This window comes from Ambystoma mexicanum, chromosome 3p (assembly GCF_040938575.1).
Source record: "Ambystoma mexicanum isolate Mex_15411 chromosome 3p, UKY_AmexF1_1, whole genome shotgun sequence".
Taxonomy (NCBI): domain Eukaryota; kingdom Metazoa; phylum Chordata; class Amphibia; order Caudata; family Ambystomatidae; genus Ambystoma; species Ambystoma mexicanum.
Window position 1 is genome coordinate 1045501100 of NC_090925.1, and position 25967 is coordinate 1045527066.

General features: G+C 42.9%; 1 protein-coding gene across 1 annotated transcript in view; it reads right to left on the reverse strand.

Moving 5' to 3' along the window:
* Positions 1-1144: 1144 nt before the first annotated feature.
* LOC138579689 (BPI fold-containing family C protein-like) overlaps positions 1145-25967 on the reverse strand; it is a 56077-nt gene continuing 31254 nt past the window's right edge. Inside the window, exons 6-16 of the mRNA XM_069649929.1 lie at positions 25151-25214; positions 18696-18756; positions 15119-15210; positions 13989-14162; positions 13848-13898; positions 8581-8742; positions 7391-7479; positions 4510-4576; positions 3128-3191; positions 2428-2504; positions 1145-1660 (exon numbers count right to left, since the gene is read on the reverse strand). Of these exons, the coding sequence (XP_069506030.1) occupies positions 1604-1660; positions 2428-2504; positions 3128-3191; positions 4510-4576; positions 7391-7479; positions 8581-8742; positions 13848-13898; positions 13989-14162; positions 15119-15210; positions 18696-18756; positions 25151-25214 (958 nt within the window). The 3' untranslated portion in view covers positions 1145-1603. The remainder of the gene's footprint in view (positions 1661-2427; positions 2505-3127; positions 3192-4509; positions 4577-7390; positions 7480-8580; positions 8743-13847; positions 13899-13988; positions 14163-15118; positions 15211-18695; positions 18757-25150; positions 25215-25967) is intronic.

A 25967-nucleotide genomic window follows, 5' to 3' on the forward strand; every position in this document is an offset into this window, starting at 1 on the left:
CAGTTTATATTGTCCTCATTGTTGGCATGTGTCGTGAGCAGCCAATGCAAGATAGAGCAGGTCGTGGACCATTGAACAATCTCTACTACATTGTAGAAGGTCCTCTGGGAAAGGGCAGTCAAGCAAGAGCATGAGAAGTCATGGGAGCACAAATAGCCAAACAGAAGTTACAGACTGAAAATGGCATGGGAAAGAAAACATGATGAGGGGATTGTAAGGAGCCAACCATTTCTGAAAACATGCATGGCACATGGATATGATATAATTGCATTCTTGTCCAAAACAGCAGAAGCGTTACACACATTCACCATGTCTGAAAACCTCTATGTACCCTCTTAATGTAGATATGTTTCTTTTAGATAATAAGACAGAGTAAACAATTGCACGCAAACAGCCATGCACATCACCCCCACACACACAGTTTAGGTTAAAAACATAGATACATTCCATCATCCCACACAAAGCTTGATGTGAGTCCTTCCTAATAAAAAGAGAAAATAAGTAATCTTTTCTCTCCAGACCCTATAATTTAAAATGTAAACACGGCGTCACACTTAACTGAAGTCAATTGGGAGTACGCAGGGGTTAGGGGATGCAAATTAAACTTAGATTTCTATCAGGATTCTGTCACCTCGACTCTAATTACACTTATACCCTAAACTATCTTGATGAAAGTTGAAATTGATCTATGGAAGGGAATCAAAATGACACTGAACCATTACAATGAAGAATGAGGTACTGAAGGGGCTGGAAGCATGGTCAATCAGGCATATGGTACTGAATGACACAGTGTTATAAACAACCAAGAATGGGATACCGAAGACCACTACTGGATATGGAACCATTGGAAAAAAAAAACTTTAATGACGAGGGTCATTCAGAAACGAGCTTTCCGGATTATGAGGCTGAAGCAATGCATCAGGGCTATGACATCTGCATGGACTTCCCAGGACTGCTGCACTCTGATACATATCCATATAATACATTTGACATAGCCAGCAAGAGGTAGAACAGAACCTAATAAAGTGAGCTCGACTCGATAGGACTACATCCTCTCTCTACAGTTTAAAAGACCAATATACTATTATTTGTTTATTTTATTTTGTGTTTTTCTTCCCCATATTATAGAGATGATTCTTACACATTGTGATATTCGAACATCCAACTTTAATTTTAACAATTTAGATCATACAAACATTGAAGTGTGACATCTTCTCCATATTATAGAGAACATTCCTACAAATTGTGATATTAGAAAGTCCAACTTTAATTTTAACAATTTAGATCATACAAACATGAAAGGGTGACATCGCCTGAGATTGTGGGTGCCCTTCTTCTGCAAAGCACATCATTTTTGTGATCTAGAATCCTGGCTGAACCATCAGTAATTCTTGCATCTTTCAGGATTTCCCAATTCAATACAAAACCACTTGTTTTCAGCGGCACATGCATGTTTCCAATGACCCTCTCCATGACGCAGGATCACACTTTGACGCCATATCTCGGGCTGACGTCCAGTTTCAGAGTTTTCTCCATAAAAGTGTTTTTAAATACACTATGTAACATTCTTGAACAGGCGTTAGTGAAATGGCGGCAGCATTAGTTATATTTTGGGTGTTGGTGGTATAAATTGAACATCTCCACACAGGCTGCAGAAGCCCTAATAAAGACAAAGAAAGAATAATATTATTATTTAAAACAAGCCCATCTTGTTGCGAATATGTCTGCATCAGTGATAAGAGTGGGGGTCTGGATAATCAAGTACAACCAAGCATTAACTACATCGTAGTGTCTTATGGTGGCATTTGTGTGCCCAGTGGTTACTTAAGGACTGGCTCTCAGAATCGTAGCTGGAGAATTATGCAAGGACACACCTCCCCCACCTCTCAGACCTTAGCTGTCGCTGATAGCTGAGACCAGTAGTAATGAGCAATGCATGACACTGTGTTTGTATTGGAAGAAATGGCAGCAGTCACATGTCAACAGAGAGGAGAGGATGAGGAATGAGGCCTGTACTGTAGCCCACTGCTTCTTCAATGTGCCTTTTATTAAAAACCTGTTTACCAAAGTTGAACGTTTTAAATATCATCCTCACTTTAGTTCGTGGCAGCCTTGACCTGTCACTTGTGTAGTTCAAAATATATAAGAAACATTATTATAATAAAAATGCATACAAATGATCACACGTTAATATATCACATTTGCATGTAGCACGCCATGGTGTATCCTAGCATCTTCAGAGCACAGTAAAAATAGCTGTTACTAACACCCAAATGATTGACATCGGAAGCATGCAGGGCTGATTTGTCCCTGCCAGGATTTGAAATTTGATTGGACGGCTGGCTCCAAGTCCGATGTGAGCACTTAACACATTTGCTATCTCCCACAAGACATACACAAATACAAAAATGCAAATGTGGGTCTCACCTGGTTGATCTTAAAGGAAGGATCGATTACTGGAAAGTAAGGCAGGTTTGGGATTGAAATTCCATGCCCCAAGCGGTCTATTAAAAAAAAAAAAAAGTCACATGGTATTACACTTTCTAGGTAGGTATTCTTTTGGTATATGTATAGCTCCATCGCATGCAGCCAGCCCTTGCAGCGCTTGAAAACATCTTTACGGCATTCTAAATGTGCACTTCTATTTTTAGCAAACAATATTAAGTTTGGTACTTTAATATGGAGAGAAACAAATCAACAGTTCTTGACGTTTAGCAAAAAAGTTCAAAAACAATATAGCAAAGGTTCTAGCAAAGAGCACTTTTAGATATTGTCTAATGCAAAGGCAGGCTTAATGGCAATTTCGTCTTTAGTACTTGTTTTTGTTTTAAACATTAAATAAATTATTAAAACAACCACAGATCCCAACAGACGTTTGGGAATATTTTTCTAATTATTTGTACCTGGACATCTATAAAGGGCCCTCCTCTTGCAAGTGCCTTCTTTAAATGGCTGAGGAAAGAAAACCCCACCCCTTCACTCCACCACACCATCAGCACCAGAGCCAGGAACTGATAGTTCCGGCAACCTTTACATACCACAACACATAACAGTACATGTTGAGTATGAAGTGGAGATCTTGAGCACTTCTACACATCTCTCTATGCAGTCATTGAGCAAATCTCACCATTTATCATATCCAGCACTCTCCCTTCAGCCAAGGTTTTGATCGAATTCTCAAGTTTGGAAGTCTAGAAAATAGAGATAACATTATTATATGAAATGTATTCCACAAGTGTTTCATTTGGCGATAGTTTTGCATTTCTACCCCCTGCATCCCTCTCCCCTATCGTACTTCACCAGGAAACGGGTGTTGCAAGGTCTGATTTAATTTGTGTCATGTTACTCGTTGTTGTGTTTGCACCTACGCCATAAAAATGTTCTTAAACAATTGCTCTATTGTTTTTTGTAAATGGAGAGTTTAGTTTGATGCAGAAGTAATTGCATTCTAATCAACTGGATTGATACCTGTGGTGATAGATAATCATCAATGAAATATGAAACTGGTTGCCAGCAAACACTTCCCATACATAATTGTTCTTTTCTCAGGTGAGCTTCATAATGTCGCCAGATCGCACTGCGCCCTCTGCCTGCACCATGACCAAAGAATGACCCAAGATCTAAGTTTGAAGCTGTAGTTTTAAGAGTATTCCCCCATATAAACTGCACTGTGTCGGATGCATTACATCGTGCACCCAGAAATACAGCATGCATCCACCAGAGTGCCAAATATTCATACCAGCACCACACTCCAAAACGAATGTGTGCCTCTCTTGTAGGTGAGTCATTTGCAACAGTAATTCAGACTCTACACTTGTTCTACATTTGTCGATCCAATAAACCATGGGTCTGCAACTTCCAGCTCCCCATATGTTTTGAACTACATATCCCATGATCCCTCTCCTTTGACTATGCCTGTTAGGGTTGATGTGAGTTGTAGACAAAACCATCTGGCGAGCCAAAGGTTGAATACGCCTGCAATAAGCAGACAACCACCAAAAGCGGAGGGATTGTGGCTGAGGGCTTGGCACAGGTCTGGGTATTCTCACAGCACCCAAACCCATGTCTATGCCCCGTGATCCGGTGGTGTGGCAAACCCAGGTAACAGTTCTGTGAAAACGTGCACTTCCAGTGTCATTTATGCATCATTGATTAAGCTGATAAGCTGATAGTTTGCTTTGTGTTTGCGTGTGCCCTGGTAACCGTATACCAGCACATGTAGCATGTGTACAGAGTTGTGATGCAGCTGGACTACACACGTATCTTTGGAAATGGAATGGCCCTGACATAAAAGACACCTGATGGTCCAGAAACAGTGCAGTGAAAGCAAATGCATGATCCCCATTTCAACACATGGATTGACATTGTCATTGCTTGTTAAGTCTGTTGACTAGGCTTCCAGGGGCTGCCAGCCTACCCATGTCTGCTATACGCCACCTATGCCAATTTAGCAATGCCCCTGCAGACTATTGGTCCTCTTCACCCTGCACACCATCGCACGACACTTACCTCTGAGACTTTGCCCTTGGCAACAGATTGCTTTTGTTTTGTGGAGACAGAAGGCTGGATCTGGAATCTAAACCGAACACAAACAGGGGAACAAACACATATATCTAATGTAAAATATCAGGGATATGAGAGATCTCCAAAGCCAAAACATAAACCCACTTTAATAAGGCCCTCTTGCCAGTACAGTTTCAGACTTCTGGCATGACTCCATACACATGCTTGGCAATATGCCCATTTTCACTGGGTGCCATTATTTTGAATGTAGCGGTCTGATGCCCTAGTGAAAATGCAGCCTTAATGGTTGGTGCTCCACAATGGATTCTCATTCTGTAGAAGCCTTGTAAACCCTAGCATGCACCCTCAATTACCGGGGACGCTATTTTAGATTTAGACTTTCTTGATGAATTATAAATAGAGACATAACCCAGTACCAGTGTGTTCATTGGGAGAAACAAAGATATAAGCTGATTCATGGAATTTGTGCGCCGAAAAACGTGGCTTTGTGCGCCATTCTGCCCGCAAATCCCTATTTAACAAATGGGGATTTGTGGGCAGAATGGCGCACAAATCCCTGTATAGCAATATGGTGTTATTGAAATGTGTGTCGCCCTAATTACGTAAAACACTATGGGTTGCTGTTCATTTAAAGAGTGCACACTTATTTTTTCCCCCTGAAATTGACCATCATAAAACAAAGCTAAAGATTCAATGAACCCCCCTCCAAGTTGCTGGGTTTTGTAAGTACTTTTAAATAGGCCATGTCAGACCTACCTCAGTGATTAGGGATCTCTACCCTCTTCAACCAAACCTATGTTTGAAGCAACAGAAAACTAAACAAGAGAGATGGATGATAATAGGATACAATGATAGGAACACACATGGAAGGCTAGACTATTTAGGGTAAAGTAAGATGGATATGTAGAGAGAGGATAACTAATATCTTCCGCCGCACCAGTGATTCCCTCCGTCGCCTTGTTCTGCTATGAGAGATGGCCCCAAGGTATTTGTCTACAATGTTCTCCGAAGTCCCTAAATAGGCCACATCATTAAGCACCTTCTCCCACATTTTCATTGATCTTCTCTGCTACAAAGGTTCCTGCTTAAAACATTCAATGCTGTCATTCTATACTGTCATTATCATGATATAATGATATCATGATATCTGAATTATCCTATGGGGCAGATTTTATAAAAAGTTCAATTTGCAGGCGCAGGACCGCCAACGGTAGCGCATGCGTACTGCTGGTACACCCGCATGTAATCTTCTTCCTTAGCAAAATATGATGCAGACGCAAAGAGTGCAAGCTGGTGGAGTGGCCTGTACGCCTTACTTTTCCCTTCCATTTTGCTAAATATGTGTATGCTGCCTGCCAATTATGCTTGGCAGGCAGCATTTACAATGGATTTCTATGGAACCCGCACGCTTTTAGCAGGTCCTAAATGGAGGCCGATTCCATGGGAATACGGTCGTTTTACTCCGAGATACTCCGGCCTGAAAATCTCATGCGGACATAAAACAAAGTGCACCTTGAAGACAGGAGGAAAGCACAGCAGAAACATGAATTCCGCCTCATGCCCCTACTCCGCCTTCAAAGGGGAGGAAAATGCCATGGAACAGTAAAGTAAAGCGTAAACAAATTTACGCCTTGTTTTTAAGCTCAGGGGAAGGTTGAAGGCGGACATACAGCCAAAATATTTCATGGAATTTGAAATTGTGAGTTGTTTTTTGTTAACTGAGCGTATAGCATCTCCATGTTGGTCATATCAGCTAACAGAGGTCATGATTACCACTTGTTTGTAAACTTTCATTCAAAATTTTGGGGATATTTTTTTGGGGAGAGGAATTCCATACACAATACAGTATTGTTCTACTCCAAATCTACCATGTATTACAGTTGTGTCTAACAAAATGATTCTGACCAATTTATGTATATGTGCACACGCCTGACAAAACGTTATTTGATGTGCAACAAAAGGCAATGAAAATGTTTGCTTTCGAAAAGAAACTAATCTTGTAAGATTTCCCATACATACTAGCAGTGCTCTGTGGGCCTCTGGACAAAAATTCCACTGGGCTATTAAAAGCCAAACTACATGTTTAAAGTGAATGTCCCTTCTCTATTACTTAGGCCCAGCCAAGAAAATCTTAAAAAGCCTTAGAACAGTGTATCGCTAGATGTATATGGGTCGCCTATATACCAGTGTTTTGAAGAGTTTCCGAAGAGCTGACGGAAATGCATGTGATATTTAAAAGTCAAACAAAATTCAATAAACAGAAAGAAAATACTGACTCAAAAAGAGATCCTGCCTCAACCTATGCTAATCGTATGTTCACCGTCTTGTCTTATTTAGTAATGTAAAGGAAAGAAAGCTGATTTGAACAGAGATATACGAGATGCTTAAGATGTAGATCCCCCTCTAGTTTTTGGGTCCTCTAATTTCTTATTCCAGATGTTTTCTTCTTTTACTATTCTGGATCTTTCTTTCTTTTTTGCTACTCTAGACGTCTTCTTTCCTACTTCTTTGAATTTTTCCCGTTTTCTTTTTAGTTACTTTTAGCAAATGGTTTTCCTTTTGTAAAAACTCACTGTATTCTTATGTGTTCTCCTTTATTCTTTTAAGAGTTATGATAATATGTATCTTGAAGCTTTTCGATCTTTTTATGGTGTAACACAAAACAAACTATTTTTTTTCTTTCTAGGTGAATGTAGTCTAAATAATGTATTCTGTGGTGCTGTATATGTTTTATGGTAATGTGTGTAGAAAGTCAAGATTTTGTTTTGGCTAAGACACAATAACATTTTTACAAAATTAAAATGAGTAATGTTTTCATACTGAAAGAAACTGCAGAGGATTGGCTGCATAAGAATTGGATAATCACCTGTTTAGAGTCACATAGCCAGTCATATTTAGCTTGGTGTACGAGGACCGTATGCTTGAGACAGAGAAGTTTCCGCTGATGCCGATGTTCTGGAGGAAAGCAAAGGACACTGTGAGAAATCAAACATTTGGCTGATACAACCTGCTGTTTCATAGTTGTGAGCTATGCCATTATTTGTATACCCTGGGGAGTGACATGGCACTCCCTCATTGGCACATTTCCAGGCCATACGAACCGAGCAGCTCAGCAATTCAATCAAGGTCATGGAAATTGGCCTATGGGGGACCTGCATGGTTCCCCCAGTCACCGAGGCTGGCAGAGCTGTCAGCATTGTGCTCCTGAGATGAGAAGGAGCACCACGCTTATAACCCTGCTGCTGGTGAGGGCTGCCAGCATGAATTTCCCTCTCATCATGGGATTGCGTTTGAGAGCTGTGCCTCTGGGCCACACCGTTTATTCTGCCCGGGCCTCACCTGTCAGATACAGCCAGAGCAGAGTGAATCCCAATGTCTCCCATGTCCTCCTTGTTATGTTATAAAGGTTCAGGTGGATGGCTCTGACCCCTTACCAAATGTACGCCGTTCCACACCAGACATAGGTGGCCCACCTTCTCCTTTACCACGGCACCACCACCACTCACTCACCTTGCTGCCCACACCTCGCAGATGTGCCTCTGCAGCAATCGTAGTCCAGCCCCTCCCTCTCGCTTTCCTTAACATGCTGTAGATAGTTCCCTTCACCCCAAAAGATTAAAATAGCTTTTTAGACCACGCCATCTGGCCATATTTGGTGTTATGGGACTGTAAACCTGGTTAAACGCCCTCTCTGAGCTTGAGCCTTTAACTCAGTCTTGAGGGCCCATAACTCCCAGTACGGCCCTCGGGCCAGGTCTATGAAGCTTAAATATTGCTTACTTTGGAAAGGGTCACAAGGGAAGACACTAAAGTAATGAATGCCAGAGGTCACACTGTTACTGGAATGAGAAAGAGTATTTCCCTGTGCTACACAGGTGAGCAAATACAAATTACCGATGGACACTGCAATCTAGCCAATGGAGAACTGGGGCGGGGCGGACTGCTATGCTGTGGTGTCTTGGTTCGGTGGGCCACTCTGATCAGCATTGAAAATATACAACCTGCACTAAAACCTTCATTTTCTCCAGTTCACCACAGATGTACTCGTTCACTTACCATGTCTTGTTTGACGAGTAGTTTTGTGACCTGGTTTGGCAGGATGGCAGAGAGCTCCACGGTGAGAGAGGCTTCTAAAGACAGGTTGCCCGGCGTTAGGGTGATGAGCGGGGCTTTTGTGGCTCGTAATATCCCAGTCAATTGGCACTTCTGATTTGAAATCTGATTTTGTATCACACAAAAAAAGAATGCATGAGGACAATGATTTTGTCGGCCATCTTGTATAACCCTTGAGTAATTTTTCATAAATACATGGCATCTATCAGAGGCTCCTGGCTCTCTCTAGTAACTGTGTATAGTTACATAACTGTATAGTTATGGACACATGCTGCCATGTCGTCTCTCATGGAAACCTCGTATTTACTATTGCATAGTGCTCTCCTGCTGCCTGACTTGGTTTGCCCTTGAGGAATCCAAACATACGTGATGACATACTACAGCTGCTGAAACAGTGCTGTACATCCTAACTGTTATATAACCAGTAATAACGTGTTGTAAAGTGATTGCTGCCAAGGTCTTGCCTTTTCAGATAACCGTAAACGACAAGCTCTACTATTTCTCACTTACTGACTCCTGAACCATGGGATGCTCCCTAACCACACAGAATGTAAGCTTTAGAGGAACCTGGTGCACACAGATCTCTACAACCTGTGCATTGTCCTGCTGGGCTACCTACCTGGCATCTATGTAGCCTGCAGATCAAGTAAAGGTGCCACCAAAATGTTGTATCATTTCCCTAGCCACCACTAACACTGAATTCTAGGACACTGGTGCAGTATCCTAGAATTCAGTATTACCAAATAGCTGTATTGATCAGGAATTGAATGCTCAAATACTTGCATCTATACGAGCGGCTCAAATTCCGGTTTGAAATTGTGCCACCATTTCGAGCATCAGCTCCAAATAGTTTGAATCTTTTGAGCCGCGTTGAATCGCTGTTGTTTCTTTAGGCTATCATCTTTTTCGAGCCGGTAAACTCACCCTTAGCACACACATTTGGGCATATGAAGGGTGACATATTTAGTTAGGAAAGCATGCATTCTTTTCATGACATTTAAATCCAATCATAATTGAAAAGAATTCTCGATGTCAGGCCAACACAAACAGATTTTAGAATTTCAAGAAATTAGGGTGAATTGAATGAGACTCTGTTCTGAAGTTTACTAGTTTAATTTAAAAAACAACACCTTGGCTCTTGGTAGTCAGGCTCAGAGTGGTCTACATGGTAACAAAGAAAGTTCAGGTGTCTGCAGCCTGAGGCTCTCCAGATGTTTTGGACTGTCATTTGCATGACTACTCACTATTCACTATGCTAGCTAGGGATGATGGACATTGTAGCTCAAAACATCTGGAGAGCAAAAGGTTGCAGACCCTTGGCACTAGGAGTCAGTCCTAGCAGGCATTTAGGGTCATTGGGTCTCATTATGAGTGAGCCGGTCCGGAAATAAAGGTGCTGGTAAAAGCCTTTTCCAGGCCGGCTCGCTCTGTGTTTGCCAGTAAGGGCTCTGAGCTACTGGCAGGCCTGACCGGGCGGGAGTTCAGGACCCTCGCGGCATATGTTTCACTAACGCTAAATGCTTCAGGATAACCATTCCCATGGGAATGGAAACTTACTGTACCTCTGCCACTTGCGATATCCCGGTAGCACCAGGATGTCAGGCGTCGGCAACGGTAATACGGGGATGGTGGTAAGCCGCCGGTAGCGCCGGCGGGTTACCACCTACCTCGTAATAATGGCCATTGTGAGCTAATGGAGACACTTTTTTATTTTATTTTTATAAAATGTAAGAAAGAAAATGAGAGTGTTTAGGCATGATCTGTCATAACATGACGAATGACACTGGAGAAATGATTGCCTATTGAAAGTAAATAAAAACAACATTAAGATAATTGTGCAGTGTGCCCTTGCAGGTGATCTGGAAGCAAGAAGTTGCCAGCCAGTGTTCAACTTTGGTGGTACACAGCACGGTTCATCACAATGCATAAGAGGTTAATTTAATAAAATATGTTGCCTTATCTCTGAGATTCCATATTGTCCCTGGTGTTCCTGGGCAGGCCAAAGCCATCAAAACAAGGTTCTAGCATCCATTTGGAATTTCCTCCCTAAAATCCACTTATCATTAATGAATTCCTTGTACAGGGCTGCTACACCGGATCAAAGACATTAGACAAATGTGTGTTCATGAGGCCTACTCCTGATCCAATCAGGTCGCCTAACACTATTACAAACCTATCAGTGGGGGTTGGATACTGTTTTCAACTTTTCAAATGGTGTACCACTAGCGAACCTGACCAGCACCCCCTTACATAAGTAAATAGGACAAATAACTAGTGTCCAATACCTGAACCTTCTACTTTATCTTGTTATATTCATTAGCACACTAATGTGTTTCTAGCAGTATTGCCATGTTAATGCTGTGATTGCGTAAGAAAAAAAACACACTATGCCTCTTTGTGCGATTATTCAAACTGCAGATCTTCCAGGACATGATGGTAGCACCACCCATCTTCCAGCCATGCTGCCTGCCCCCTCGCCATCAAAGGCACTGCACAAGGACCACCAACATCAGGTGAAACAGAAATGGTCTAACCGTCCTAAATCTGCCCCCTTCCCCTCAGACTAGTGTAGAATGCATAACTTGTCCCCTATTGATAATCTATGGGGCACCATTCCGCACCCCATTTTTAAAGACCATATGAGAGCTGAACTTTTTAAGAAGTGATAATGTGTTGTACTAGGCTGGACTCGCGTTTCATTGTTTGTCTTGCAAGACTGGGCATGAGCTTGCAGTCGTCAAAAATACCTTAATTTGGCGAAACCTCAGGCATTAGTGAAATCAACGATAACTCCTAAGGGAGCAGATAAAACTGACTGAAGCCCCTTAATTCTGCCAGCATGCAATTGTCCCAATGGTTCATAGCCCAGCAAAGAGTAGACAGGAATTGTGCAGAGCATTGCCTGAATTCACATTGACAGTTGTAATCTGATGTGCACCAAGATAGCTTCTTTATTTATTTATTTATGGTTCTTATATAGCACACACAGGGGTATCTAGGCGATTTCGTTTAAGGGCATGGTTACAGAAAGTGTTAATAGGATACAGTTACAAGGTTACAAAGCAGGCAGACAGGGTGCCTGGATGTGCATAAGATACATACTTAGGGAAAACTCGCCTCTTGTGGCGGGGAGCTACATCAGAGTACATAAGTGACATATCAGGTGCTTGAGATACATACTTAGGGAAAACTCGCCTCTTGTAGCGGGGAGCTACATCGGAGTACATAAGTGACATATCAGGTGCTTGAGATACATACTTAGGGAAAACTCGCCTCTTGTGGCGGGGAGCTACATCAGAGTACATAAGTGACATATCAGGTGCTTGAGATACATACTTAGGGAAAACTCGCCTCTTGTGGCGGGGAGCTACATCGGAGTACATAAGTGACATATCAGGTGCATGAGATACATACTTAGGGAAAACTCGCCTCTTGTGGCGGGGAGCTACATCGGAGTACATAAGTGACATATCAGGTGCATGAGATACATACTTAGGGAAAACTCGCCTCTTGTGGCGAGGAGCTACATCAGAGTACATAAGTGACATATCAGGTGCATGAGATACATACTTAGGGAAAACTCGCCTCTTGTGGCGGGGAGCTACATCAGAGTACATAAGTGACATATCAGGTGCTTGAGATACATACTTAGGGAAAACTCGCCTCTTGTGGCGGGGAGCTACATCAGAGTACATAAGTGACATATCAGGTGCTTGAGATACATACTTAGGGAAAACTCGCCTCTTGTGGCGGGGAGCTACATCAGAGTACATAAGTGACATATCAGGTGCTTGAGATACATACTTAGGGAAAACTCGCCTCTTGTGGCGGGGAGCTACATCAGAGTACATAAGTGACATATCAGGCGCATGAGATACATACTTAGGGAAAACTCGCCTGATGTTGCAGGGAGCAGCATCACGTACAAACGAAAACATAGTAGGTAAGTTACATACGCATTTGAGAAGGTACCACACTCATACCACAGGAAAGAGGCTGGAATGCCATCAGGATGCCAGTTGAATGTACATAAAGGAGGGCATAGTCTGGACAGGGAGCCGACCCAATGTGCGCCAAGAATATGGGGTGAGCTAAATAATAAGGTATGTTTGTTATACAGGTTATTACAATCTAGACAGAGCAATGACTGTAGGAGCTACCTTTGATAAGCCATGATGTTCTAATGTTTGAATGCCAAATATGATGGTGAAGTAGGAAAGCTATGTCAAAGGGCTCACAAGGCAAGACAATGCAGACAATGACAGTGCAGAAATTGTAAGGATCGCTGTCTCTTATTTGGGTGTGCGAACCAGGATGAGGGTGTGGAGCACATTAGATAACTCGATGTGGAATGGAGCAACAGAGCCATAGACACAGAATCATCTAACACAACAAAATGGCAGGAGAAACAGTAGATCTGAAGGGTCCCTGCTGGGCTATAGTGGTTGTGGTGGTCTGCACTTCTGGCAAAGAGGACCTGCAACCCCCAGCAAGAGTGCATGTGGCTCCTGCCACATTAACACAACCAGGGGTTGGGGGGCACATCCGCTCCAGTCAGGAACCCACTCAATAACGGGCTACGCAAGAAGTCCACATCAAGCATGTTGCTCTGGACGCATTGTGGGGATCACGCGAAAGGGAGGCCCAGGCCCCGCTAACAGTCTTCGTTTACTTCGCCCATGCATCACCAAACACCTCAGCCATGACTCTCCACTGCACTTCCCCTTTAGGCCTTTAGTACCAACTTCACTCAGACAGATGACCCGCGCAGTCCTGCGGCAGCGCCCTTCACCTTAGGATCTACAGCGAACTCGTCGGTAGGGAAAAAGGATTACGCTGCAGCACAGGACCACATGCACTATTTTGGATGACACGTTCCAAGCAGCTGCCTCTCCAGTTAATAATGTAACACATCCTTAGAGGAGAAATCTTGCCACCGATAGGTAAAGCACAGCTTCCAAGCACAGCAGTACCAGTCACAATATTGGGAAGATGAACCGTGACGTCTTTTCTTTCAGACAGCCCCCTGCTACTCCCGTCTATGATGTGAGTGGACATCAAACATGCCCATGAAATAGATGCATTGTCATTTGTAACATTACCTTGAAGGTGATGGCACACATCATCTTGTCGATGATGTAGAAATAAAAGAGAGACGTTGTGCAATCTTGCATGTATGTACATACTGGAGAATACGTGTCAGAACTCACCTCTGGGAAGGATTTAGAGAGTCCAGTGCTGTTTATCACGACTTCAGAGAGCTGGGAAGAAAAAGCACAAGTTCAGAAGGCGGAAGTCAATCTGGAGGACCGCAAAAGGAGGTCTCGAACACGGAATATATGGGAACTCACCAAAGAGTCCAAGCTGAGAGTGAAAGCACCAGATCTGAAGTAGGCTTCGCTTGCCGAGTTTAAGACACATTCGGAGACCCCTACACACACCATGCGCTCGTTTTGGACTGGCAGGGAGAACGGCATTGGGGAAAACGGGGCATTTTCTTTTGTTTTCTTTAAGAAGAACTGGCCCTGAAGAAGGACAAGCAGAAAACACATATTTATCGTTTCACAGTTACTCTTTGAATGACATAATAATATACAGCCACCCCCACAATCTCATTGTTACACCACAAACTCTGATTCATTTGACTGATGACCAAAATGCACTAGCGTGTGCGGTCTGCACCATGAGCTGACTCAGGTGAACAGAGGGAAACACTGCTATTGTAAAGGCCAATCAAATGTCCCTAAGGACCTGCTGTGCAAAATGCCAGGCATAACAGCTTGGTAAATAAAACGTGTGAAGCTGTTCGCCTAGTTGTGGCTCTCTCCCCTCTGGTGGCTGAAGACCCGCCAAGGCTAAGGCGTCTTGGATTCCTCCCACTCCATCTCTGCCTTGAACCGGATTGGATGAAGTTCAGACTGGCATTGAGAAGGACCAACCTCTCCTCAGCTTGCATTGAAGACCGGTTTGCCAGAACAACCTGGTGACGCTAGCCGGCATTTCTTTAACATCACCCCCACACACATGCATACTCAATTCAAGTCAGATTTTCTTTGTGGGGTAACCAAAGGAATGCATTTCTAAAAGAACATAAATAAAATGAAGAAAACCAGTTGCTAGCCTCTTCCCCACATCTCTCTCCCATTTCACTTCTCTCGCCCTCTTTCCCCCATTTTACCAGACCGGTAGTTTTGCACAGACCTACCACAATTTAAATTCTGAGATGAATCTTCTCTCAGAAGGATTGGTGGGATGTTGACACCCTAAAAACCTCTCCCTATCAACAAGCTTCCAGTGGCCCGAATCCAGTATTACTGTGCCATTGAGTGAGATGGAGTAGGTAACTAGTGGCACTCAAGTCGGGGCATAGCCTTTGGCACCATTGAAAAGGAGATTCGTAAATGCCACCCGAACTTCCATGCAGGCACTTTAAGATTAGCATCTTGGGCACATTGTGAATGAGATGATGTTAATAATTTACCTTTGAAGGGATTGTTAGGCACTGCTCAGTGGTTTCAGGATTCCCCACCAAAGAAAAATCAATTCCAATATCTTCATTTATGTCAACAATGACTGGAAAGGAAGTAGAGAAGTATTGATTAAAAACACAGCCCTTATATCTATTGGAAAAAATCAAAGAGCACATGTTCCATTCTCCTTGGTGAGAAATGGAGGAATCACCCAGAAAATACATTGATACATAAACGAATAAATAAATAAATAAATAAATGCAAAACAGTCCAGGAAGCCTTGTGTGGCAACATCACAGTGAGTGTGCTTACATTTCTTTATTTGAGCAACGTTAATGCTTCCTCATTGCACTGGACCAGAGTACCTGGAACCAACTGTTTTACACTGCTTTGCAAGCAGTGTATCTTTCAGTGGCATAATGGCACTGCTATGCAGTCACACTTGTCCTGCATTGGAGTACCCTGTTTATTCTTCCCCTGCACTTCCCCCCTCCCCTGCACTTGCGCGATCTCAATGTCACCTGGCCTAGTAAGATGGCTGTCTTCGTCTTCCCTCTGTTCTCCCTCCCTTGCCTCGTCGCACCGTGAAGCATTTGTATATAGGCGCGTTATAAATGCCATATCATATCATTGGGCAGGCCTGACTTAGTCTTTCATCTTTTCAAGGTTGATACATTGAGTACTATTATATTAGGTAATAATGTCACCTATCAATATAGTTCTTAGACAAAGGGAAATTCAGCCTCAAGCTCTCCCACCTATTGCCAATTGAGAGCTCTTCCACTCTTCTCCTCACGATCTCAACCACTGACCTGTGGTGTCTCCCAATGCTCTGCCCCCTCTCCACTTTTCTTTAATTATGGTATGGTGGTTGCAGCCCTATATTTAGGGTGTGACCTTGAATCATAGGAAATCCCAAAGTTCTATTGCTAATAACCTTTGGCTTGCATGACGTAATTAGATGAAATTTTCTAAACAAAAGGTTTGTCACGCTCCCACCAAGACTGGAAATGCTGGGGTAGATTCATTAAGAAATGAAAAAGTTATTAAGAAAGCAATAAAACACTGTTTTCGGCCTAATCCCATTCATTTTTTCCATACAGAAAAAGTTCAAATTTTGTAATGCAAAGCGCAAAAACTACCTGGCGGATTTAGACCAAATAAGAAACAACTTGAACACGAAGCATTAACTTTACTTCGGGGACATATTTGGGGCTAATTCGTCCAGTAGTTTTTAAAATATTTCACAGGGAAGGGGGTGCCCATGGCTCCCAAAAATATAGCTACATCTCCCATGGTGCTTTGCATCAGTGAGGCATTTCAGAAATGAAAAGCCACCTTTTAATTTTTTCAAAGGAGGAGTAGTCCTGCATTGGAATGACAGAAGCAGGGATCCACTCCAGGAAAATCAAGGCTACACCGCCACCGGGCGGTTGGTTCTGGGTTCGGGGAGGATCTTGTAAGCATTAGGAAGGAGAGTGTCAAACCTCGTGACAGAGCAGACTGTGAACCAAGTCTCTGTGGAACCGAGTACATCCAAATAAAGGTCTTCCAGGAGACGGCAGATGTCAGAGGAATGTTTGACAGCTGAGCGAGAGTTGAGAGTAGCGATGTGGAGCAGCTTGACACATTTGAAGGGCTTTTGTGGAGGAGAACAGGCCAGAGGTATGCCCTGCAGAAGTGTTGCAAGTGTCTGAGGATTGGCAGAGGAGGAAGGAAGAGAAGACAGGGTAGTCAGAGGGGAAGAAGAGAGTGCCAGAGAGGTGGCGGAGGAAGGATACAACAGGGTGGCCGGAGAAGCAGCAGGGGCTGACGAAGAGGTGTTATAGGAAGGAGCCAGCAGAGGAGCCAGAGAGAGGTAAGTAGCCCTCTTAGACAAAGACAATTTCCTGGAGAAAAAGGTTTGCGTTTGAGCTAATTTGCATATCCACAATGCCTTGCTGTTGTGGCTCAGAACTTGGGGTGCACTTCCAGCGATGGCTACGAGGTGGCATTGTGGAATATGTGACTTGGAACAAATGGACTCTATAATATGTCATGGTGATTTATCAGGTCACACACAGAATAATGACATCGATTTTCACTGCATGTCTTTCAGACATTGACCACTAGATGACAGAGAAACACCACCTCCTTTGAAGGTCAAAACCTGTGAGTTATATTAGTTGACAACTCACAAGTTTCCAAAGGTCGTACTTCTATTTTGAATCTCCCAGAGTAAATGATGTCCAAAGGATTTAATCTGCTGTAGTTCAAACACTCCTTAAGATGCACAATAGGTTCCTGTGGCTCTGATGATACAAACAATTGCGTTGTGTATGAACCATTGAGGAATCATTTGCAAACTGGATCCCTGAACAATACCTTCATTCCACCAACACATTGCTATTGTCTGTCAGTATGAACAAATCAAAACATATGTTACAGCAGACACTGCACATGTAGGCACACCTGTTAGCAATTTACTACCAACACCCACTCAGAACCATTTCCCCTCAACTGAGATTCAAGAAACACATAAGCACTGTCCTCACCAATTCTGTAATCCAGTATGATTAATACACAGCAATACCAAGTTGTTGATCGAACTGCATACTTTGTAACATAACTAATATTCATTGAGTGTAGGCAGCATTACCACTTAGAGGCAAATTTACAAAGAGGTTGCCAGTAATGCCTGCGAGTAAATTTTGAGTTAGAGAGAGAGCGAGAGAGAGAGAGACTACTCCAACAAGTTACCTTTAGTGTCTCTGACTTACTACTGACTTACATCTAGAAGAGGAAGAGCAAGTCAAATGTAAGTCAGAATTACTACCACTAACTTTTTGAGTTGAAGAGTCCCTCACTTGAAGGAGCTCAAGGGTTATTCCTGTGAATCTGCACCCTTGTCTACTACACACTGGCCGTGTCTAACTTATCAGGGTGTAAAGTGCTTAGAGTTACTTAGTCAGAATGTCTGGAACTAGAGCACTCTCACAGTCTGTCAGGCAGTAATCCTAATACACGAGTCTGCACAGTCAGAAATCTATCAATAGATCAGCCTGCATGTCACTCAGCTTTTTTCGCGTGACTGAAACAGCGCAGCATTTACTATATCATAGGGATTGTTGACATCAGGGTCTAGAAAATGTAATTTCTCCCAAAGTGATTTAGAATTGAGACAGTTGTCCTAAAATGTGCTTTGCTATGATGTGTGAATCATTTCCATTTGGATTATCCTTTCAAAGTTTACAAACACAAATCAATTCCTTATATAAAAGTTTTTTTTAAATGTATTTATTTGATTTTGGTTACATATACATAACCATCAAATAAGAAAAACAATTTAAATTACACTACAATCAATTCCTTATATAAAAGGTTTTTTGTTTTAAGTGATTTTTTGGACAAAGTCATTCTTCCCAATTTGCCTTGTATAAAGAAAGAAACAAGCTTTCATCCACCATGTTTTGTATGCACCATACTGAGCACTAAGTACCAGAGCCAAATACATTCATTTTGTTTACAGCAACAGTAAACATAACCAACTCAATTAGGTTTAAGTTCACTCTCACAATTGAAAGCATATATATTTTGTTTTTGACTCACAGCTTTGCTTGTTAAGACCAGTTGTCCAGTTCTTAATGTACTCCTTCATCATTGGGCATAACTGCAGAGACAAAAAAGTTAATGAAGAGAACCATAAACATGAAAGAAGTCATTTCTCCCTACATTCCAAAATGGCGTCATTCCATGTCCCTCTGCATCTCACTTCATGTACCTGAACTTCCGTCCACCTTCGTCTCTTTAACACCTTCCTTATTCCACTCTAGGTGATACACCATGGAAGCAATGTTGATCCTTAAATATTCTCCAGATGTGTATTGTTTTTGCAAGGAGGTGTTTTAGCAAAATGGAGGAGGGTCAGTGAGACAATATGGTATTTTGGCGTAACTAGAATAGTGATTCTACAATAAGAATGAGACAGGTTCTTAGGGCTACATATCATAACTTAGACTACCACATTATGCGCATCTCCACCACAGGCTGTCTCCTTGTTACTATGTGTGTCAATTACATATCATTCAACCTCCAGAACATGGTTAACTTACTTAACTGTTCTCTTATGACAGGCTCACTGCAAGGTTGTGATGAACTGACTACTCCCCTGCAGCACTACAAGAATGACTATTGAACCTCCTGCTCAGTCCTCACACTTCTACAAAGCAACAGTGATCCCATTCATAAAGATGAAACAGGCGGAGACAAGAGATATACCGCCTTCACCTTTTGTAATGAGTGCCGAGGGCAGGTTATACTGTTAAGAGCGGTGTAAATGTGAGAGAGAAGCAACCCAAGCAGCACTACTACAACATGCAAAAGAAAGGAATGTTCAATCTATGTTCTAAAGGAATGTCCCATCAAGGTTCTATAAAAATATATATATACTTTAATTAAGCACACTAATATGCAATATGTATTAGAAAACACTAACATAAACCCACCCCTGTAGAATAAGACAGACACGTGCAGAATGTAATGATGGAAACAATCTGGACACCAAATATGGAGGAAAGGGCAATACAGTCACCACAATGTCCAAAAAGCATGTTTCCTTTGGCAAAGGGTGCAAAAGGGGCTTAACCAGTTTCTAGCATCCTGCTATTGGTGGTTCGATGATGTCAAACCAGGCTTCAAGATGCAACGATTGTGGGTTGAACGGGTATGAATTTGCCGAGTCGCATTCATCTCATCGATGAGTCTGCTTCAAGTCAGATACCAGCAGTGTTCAAAGGTAGCATCGGATGATGCAGTTTACCAGGTCACCAGAATAGATTTGATGATTGAGTGTGGTTCTAAACGATGAGTACCGCATTTGGGTCAGCAAGTGACGAGATGCTCTAGTGATTTGAGTCAAGCTGTGATGAAAATCCCTGCAGTTTGATGTTTCGTTCAGTGACGTGGTTCGTTCAAAGTCATCTTCACGGTGTGATGATGCTTGAGCAGACAGGTGATGGCGTCTGCTAAGGCGACTCAGCATCGAACGGGTTCCAATATGCGAGGGGTGGCTAAAAGGTTGAAGGCTAGTACCAAAGGCAACAATGCGGGTACTAATGGTTCAAAAGCAGAAAACACAGAGATTCCTTGTTACTTTGCTTCTCTAAATGCTATGAGTGCCCAATCCAGGGGATCATAGACAAGATGTGTCCCTGTTCTCAAGGGGACGCTGGCTAACACCTACAGGAGTCCTTCACCTGCGGTGATATCCTGGGTGCCAGTGTAGAGTGCAAAGAGTCAGGTCTTGCACCAGCCACAGTTAACCCACAATGTGCCCCGGATATGAGTACTGACCAGAGGTTGCCTTTGCCTTCGAACACTCCTTATTCACTTCTCTCGTGGAGGATTTTGGAAAGGTCTGCTCTACCAAAAGAGGTCCACATGAATTTTGGAATGCATCGAAGGAAGTTGGGGAGGCCACTTCCTTATAAAGGCATCAAGGCACAGGGGATTTAATAAAAACAAGCCTGATTTAACTGGTCCAATCTTCTGTAAGGTAAGAAGTGACTTGTGCCTTTTTGCATCATATCCAAAGTGCTTTGCTTGTGTAAGGAGAAAGGAGACGCCCAAAAACAAAAAACAGTTCATGCCTCCTTTTTGTAGTGCTCTGCCTGCCTGTCTGAACCCTCCCCCTTCTTCAGCCCTGCACTTCAAAGACCCTTTGGTCTGCAACCCCCTATTGTAAGACATGCCTTTGTTACAGACTTGCCTCTTTGGAGCTAGGCTCCCAGGAGATCTCCTGTTGTGAGCTAATGGGCCAGGCAGCAACAGCTACCTAATGTCGCAGAGGCAGTCATACTGTATTTTGTTGCATTCAATGAGTGCAGAAAGTCAGGTGCCTGGAATCCACATTACTTCTTACAGCTGGTCTGAGCTCACAAGGTTGACATCAGTATGCTACACATCAGATGTGACTTTAATAATTATTCTAGTTACCAGCCACCATACCAAAACCTAGGTATGTTTTATATTTTCAGATTGTCCTGCCACCAGGTCATAGTTTGTCATAATTATCATGGTTTTATAACCGGTGCAGATTTAAATGCAACGGCTGCACTGCAGTGATGTTACTGTCAAAGCAGCTGCCAAACAGGACACCTATGACATCTGAACCTCCTTGGTGCGGCAGGAGAGCAGGAGCTGAAGATCAGGATACTGATGCAGCAGGGCACAGGTGCACACTATGCTTTCGGCTACCATTCCCATCCGGCCTGTACAGCATAGTCAATGTCAGGAGATCATGGGAGTTGTAGTCCGAAACATCTGGAGAGCCACAGGTTGCAGACCCCTGGAGGAGTTTAATAAAATGGAGGTCTGCTTAGTAAACATCAAAAAGGCTAGGACATCCTCAACCTTGCCAGAGGGCAATCCTTCCCAAAGGGTTGATAACATGTATGTGTATTGTCATATATTCATGACTGAATGACAGTTCTTACTGACCACTGTCATGATGAGGTGCAGCTCCCTCGCCATTGAGTTTTAGAAGGTTCCATCCCATCCACGACTCAATAACAGGCAAACAGGTTTCTTATGAACTGTTATTGGTTTTGCCCATTCATGCTGCATTGCAAGGGCTATATACAACCAGCAACCTTCTAGAGAGGTCAGAGGTAGCTGTTGGATAGGGCGGGTCAGGGTGAGACACAGGAGCTCGAGGGATCTGGAGAGGAATAGGCCAAGTCTGAGTCAATGAGATCAGCTGACGAAAAATAACACAAACCGGGGAAGGAAGCATTAGAGATTCTGATTACATCAAAAAGGTGATAGGGCAGAATGTTGAGCTCTACCGAGAGATGCTGAGATTTAGAATTACAAGCTGGTCTATGTGCTTTCATCAGCAGATTTCAGTGGCTCATTACAGACATTGGAGATGGCTATATCTGATGCTAAGAAGTGAGGAATGGAAGCATCTCTCAGCATCATTAGACACCAGCAGTGAGTTGGAGTGAGCTGTGCCATTACATAAGGGAAAAACTGGATGCACATAAATCCACATTAATCCCACCCAACAGTGGCAATCCTTCCCAACCTATAAGGTCTACTTCCTTCAGCACAGGCCCAAGAGCAATGGAAGACCTGCCTCTGATCCTAAATGACAGTGTATCAAGAGCAAATCTGCTTCATTGAGATGGGCATCATTATGCCCTGTTCCGACGCATGGCATGGAAAGATGTTGGCAAGTAAAATGAACACTCAGGCGCAGAAACATCGTTCTGGTTCAGTTTTATTCGTGATTTCGGGTTTCACCTCCAACCAGAAAACCCTAGTATATATATGGGGCTTCTGGGAGATCTGCTTAGCGACTCCAGCATCCCCGTCCACAACTATGCAGATGAAACTAAAATGTCTTCTCCTGCAGATGTTCTTTGTCTACATTCTTGCCTGGTTGTCGCAGTGGATTGGATGTATTTATTTTCATTAATGTAAAACGCATTAAAACTGATTTTTTTGTTGATCTCTTTTCCTTCTACCTCACGCCAGTAAAGAACTGGCTTGGGTTTCTGTCCACCTTTGGAATGGCACCGTCTTTGGTCTCTGTTCCTTGGCTTTCTTTCTCCCACTGTTCTTTTTTTACTCTCTTTCATTAATGAAATTTGTTAACTACTCTTGATTTTCGAACTACAGTCCAAAGTATGGTTATTTTCAGAGTGGAGGATGGGAATGTTTTTGTATCTGGTCTAGAGGATATTACTTTATTTCTGCTTAAATATCATCTTCACTCCAAAGCCAGATTGGTAGTTGGAGCATGGAAAAATGTAAATACGATCATATTGCTCCTAACCTTGTTGAATATCATTGGCTTCCCCTTACGAAAGGGGAAGGGGCTAAACAAATGATTTGGTGTAAGCGTTATTGCTTAACACACAAGGCTGTTATCGTAGGAACGCCAACGTATGTGGCACGTAAACTGCTTATCTCCTGGTGCTCAAGAGCTATCAGGAGTCGGAAAGTATACAAGTTTTATATTCCAAAATGCAAACACACTGAACACACTAGATATGCAAGCCAAGCATGTTTCTGTGGTGCCTGCATGGGTGTGGGCCGCCTGACCCATTGAGATACACTGAGCTCCTTCACTGTTCTGTTTCAGAACATCTCTCAAAGCTTATCTCTTTAAACTGGCTCTTCCTGACTATGCGTTTGAGTATCTTATTTTTTGTTGTATTTTTAAACGTACGTTTCAATTATTTCATGCTTTTTTTTGTAAACTGCTGTTACATTTTTGATAACTTGTTTTTACAGCATCTTGATGTCCTTGGGTCTGTGGCAGCTTTTAAAATAAAATAAAGTAAGTATGGATTCTAATACATTAAGTTGTAGGAAGGATATATTGCTATATAGCACACACCACAATTGGAGTTGCTTCCTGGCAATCTCTAAGGCATGGCTTCACAGATCTGTGCTACTCATTGTATCTATTTCACAATGATGGAACACTGAAAGGGGGCCATGCTGGCTATCCAGCTGGAGGGATTCCAGAATTCCATCTTTCTGCCCACCCTTAGCACTTCTGAATACCTGGGATCAGCTTCAGACAGAGACTACCCATCCATCTTCCAATGCCCCAATGCCATCATTAAACTGAGAGATGATATTAGTGAAACCCTGGTCCGGACACAGGCGGATCTGAGTGCCACCTGTAAGGTAGTAAGGGCCGAAGGAGAGAATACGATTACCAAGGACGTGACAAGATGAAGATGTTACATGAGATAAAGGGCAAGGCAGTACCTTGAGGGAATCCATACAAACTTGGAATATCTGAGATTTTGTAGTTGTAATTAGTTATTTATAATGCGAGTAATACCCAGAGGATTCTAAGCACGGTCCCAGGGATCGAACCTGTGCTGCCTCTGCATCGTCTTGCTTCCAAGGTGAGCACGTTGCCCCTGAGCTATCCTCCCGAGACGTAAACATAGAAAAGGGAACTGTGTGGGTTTGATGATCCATATCAGGCAATGGCACCATCATTGATTCCTAACTTAACAAAGTGACTGAGTACAGTATCCGCAGCTACTGGGAGATCTACAATGATCCGATAGATATCGTTTTTGTAAGGATGTCTGTGTATAAGGGAAGTTGCATGTGCACAGCCCCAACCAGGCAGACATTGTAATTCTAAAACCCAGCCCCTCCTCTTTAGAAATTCTGGGAGTATCCTTAAAGAAGTTAGGCTCTATGCCCCACATGGAGCGATAGACCTTTCACCCACACATCCAAATGCTGTGGCTGTCTGAATGAGTATATATTGTTAATGATTACAAACACTTTAATGTCCAAGGGGGTGTTGTGAAAAATAAAAGGAGCACCAAGCCCAGTGTGCATTATGTTCTTATAATAAGGGTATTTTGAAAGAGTACCATAGGAGTGTGAGTATAACACTTTCAAAAATAGCAAAAGAAGATTGTGGAACCTGCAGTCTGGTCACCTGGTCCCATACAAGTCTGCTGGAATCCCAGGACATCCAAAGAAGCTATGTGTGCCTCCCATTCACCTCCCCTGTATCTGAGATGAGCCCTCAGTGTGATGTTCATATTCCTGCAGGACAGATGCAATGACAATCAATATTTCCAAATCCCAGGCTGGTCCCCGTTGCAGAGGTGACTTTGTTGAGGATGTGCTCATTCTACTGTCAATCACAAAGAACACATCACCCTGCTTCAGGAGAGCTGTGTTCTTTTTCTCTTCACACTGCTGTCAGCAACAGCAGGAGTAGCTCTAACAAACGTGCACCTGACAACATGAACCTTATTCACAGAAAGAGACAGAGACATAGAGTGAGACGGTGGGATAGAAAATAGACAGAGATTGAGAGTGGAGAAAGAAAGAGGCTCCGATCTCAGGGAGAGATAGAGAGAAAGCACTACATCGCCATATTGCATGCCCGGTGCAGCTTGTGATAATTATGATTAGCTTTGTTATCATCATTATGTCTATTTTAATTATTATTGATTGTTTAAACTCCCCAAGTGGTACCCTGGACACCACTGTTCTGGCCTTTGTTTTACCTCTTGCTTCATCTTCTCTCTGGTGACCTTCTTCATAGGTTCAATCATCAGGCTCTGGATCATTCTGCAGAGAAAAGCAATCACTTTTAGCATGACATCGGCCAATGAATGTTCAGGTAGCTTAGCAACAGCAGGTCCGAAGACTCTGAATTGGTAAACAAATGCATGTTATGCTATAGTGCATAAATATCATAGGGGGAATGAGTAGTAATGGCAATTGTTTTTGTACAGTTCTCTGGTGCAGCAATTGTGTATGTGGTCGAATTCATAATGCGTGCATGACAACCTCTAGACAAGAGCCTTCTTCTGATATGTTCTACATTTAGCCGTGACCCTACACAAGAGATAAGGACAGGAATCCGAGTGCCAAAAAGTCAATGCAACATCCCAAAGCAACACAAGAGGTCAATTTATTAGAAAGATATGCCTGCATCGTTTGCGGATGGCGTGCTAATCTGTTATAGGACGCACACCCCACAGTCAATGCAATAATGTGGTTTGATGCATGTTTACAGGATGGGGGTTGAAGATGGCATCTAATGTTCAAACGGGGCAAGTACAAAGTCTTACAGGTAGGAGGAGCAATGAACATGATGTCTAAATGTTGAGGGGCCGGAAGGGTAATCTTAGGTCAGCATATACCATGCCTTGGTGTGATTAAATAATGTGGCAAGGCAGTGGGAGGAGCAAAGGTAATGCTCGGGTGCGTAAGCAACTTAAAGCGCAACTTTGCAGCCTGCGCGGCACAAGAGATCCCACATAAATAAAGGGCCAAAGCTGGCCACAGACCTGCGTATATCTCTTTTTAGAGGCTCTG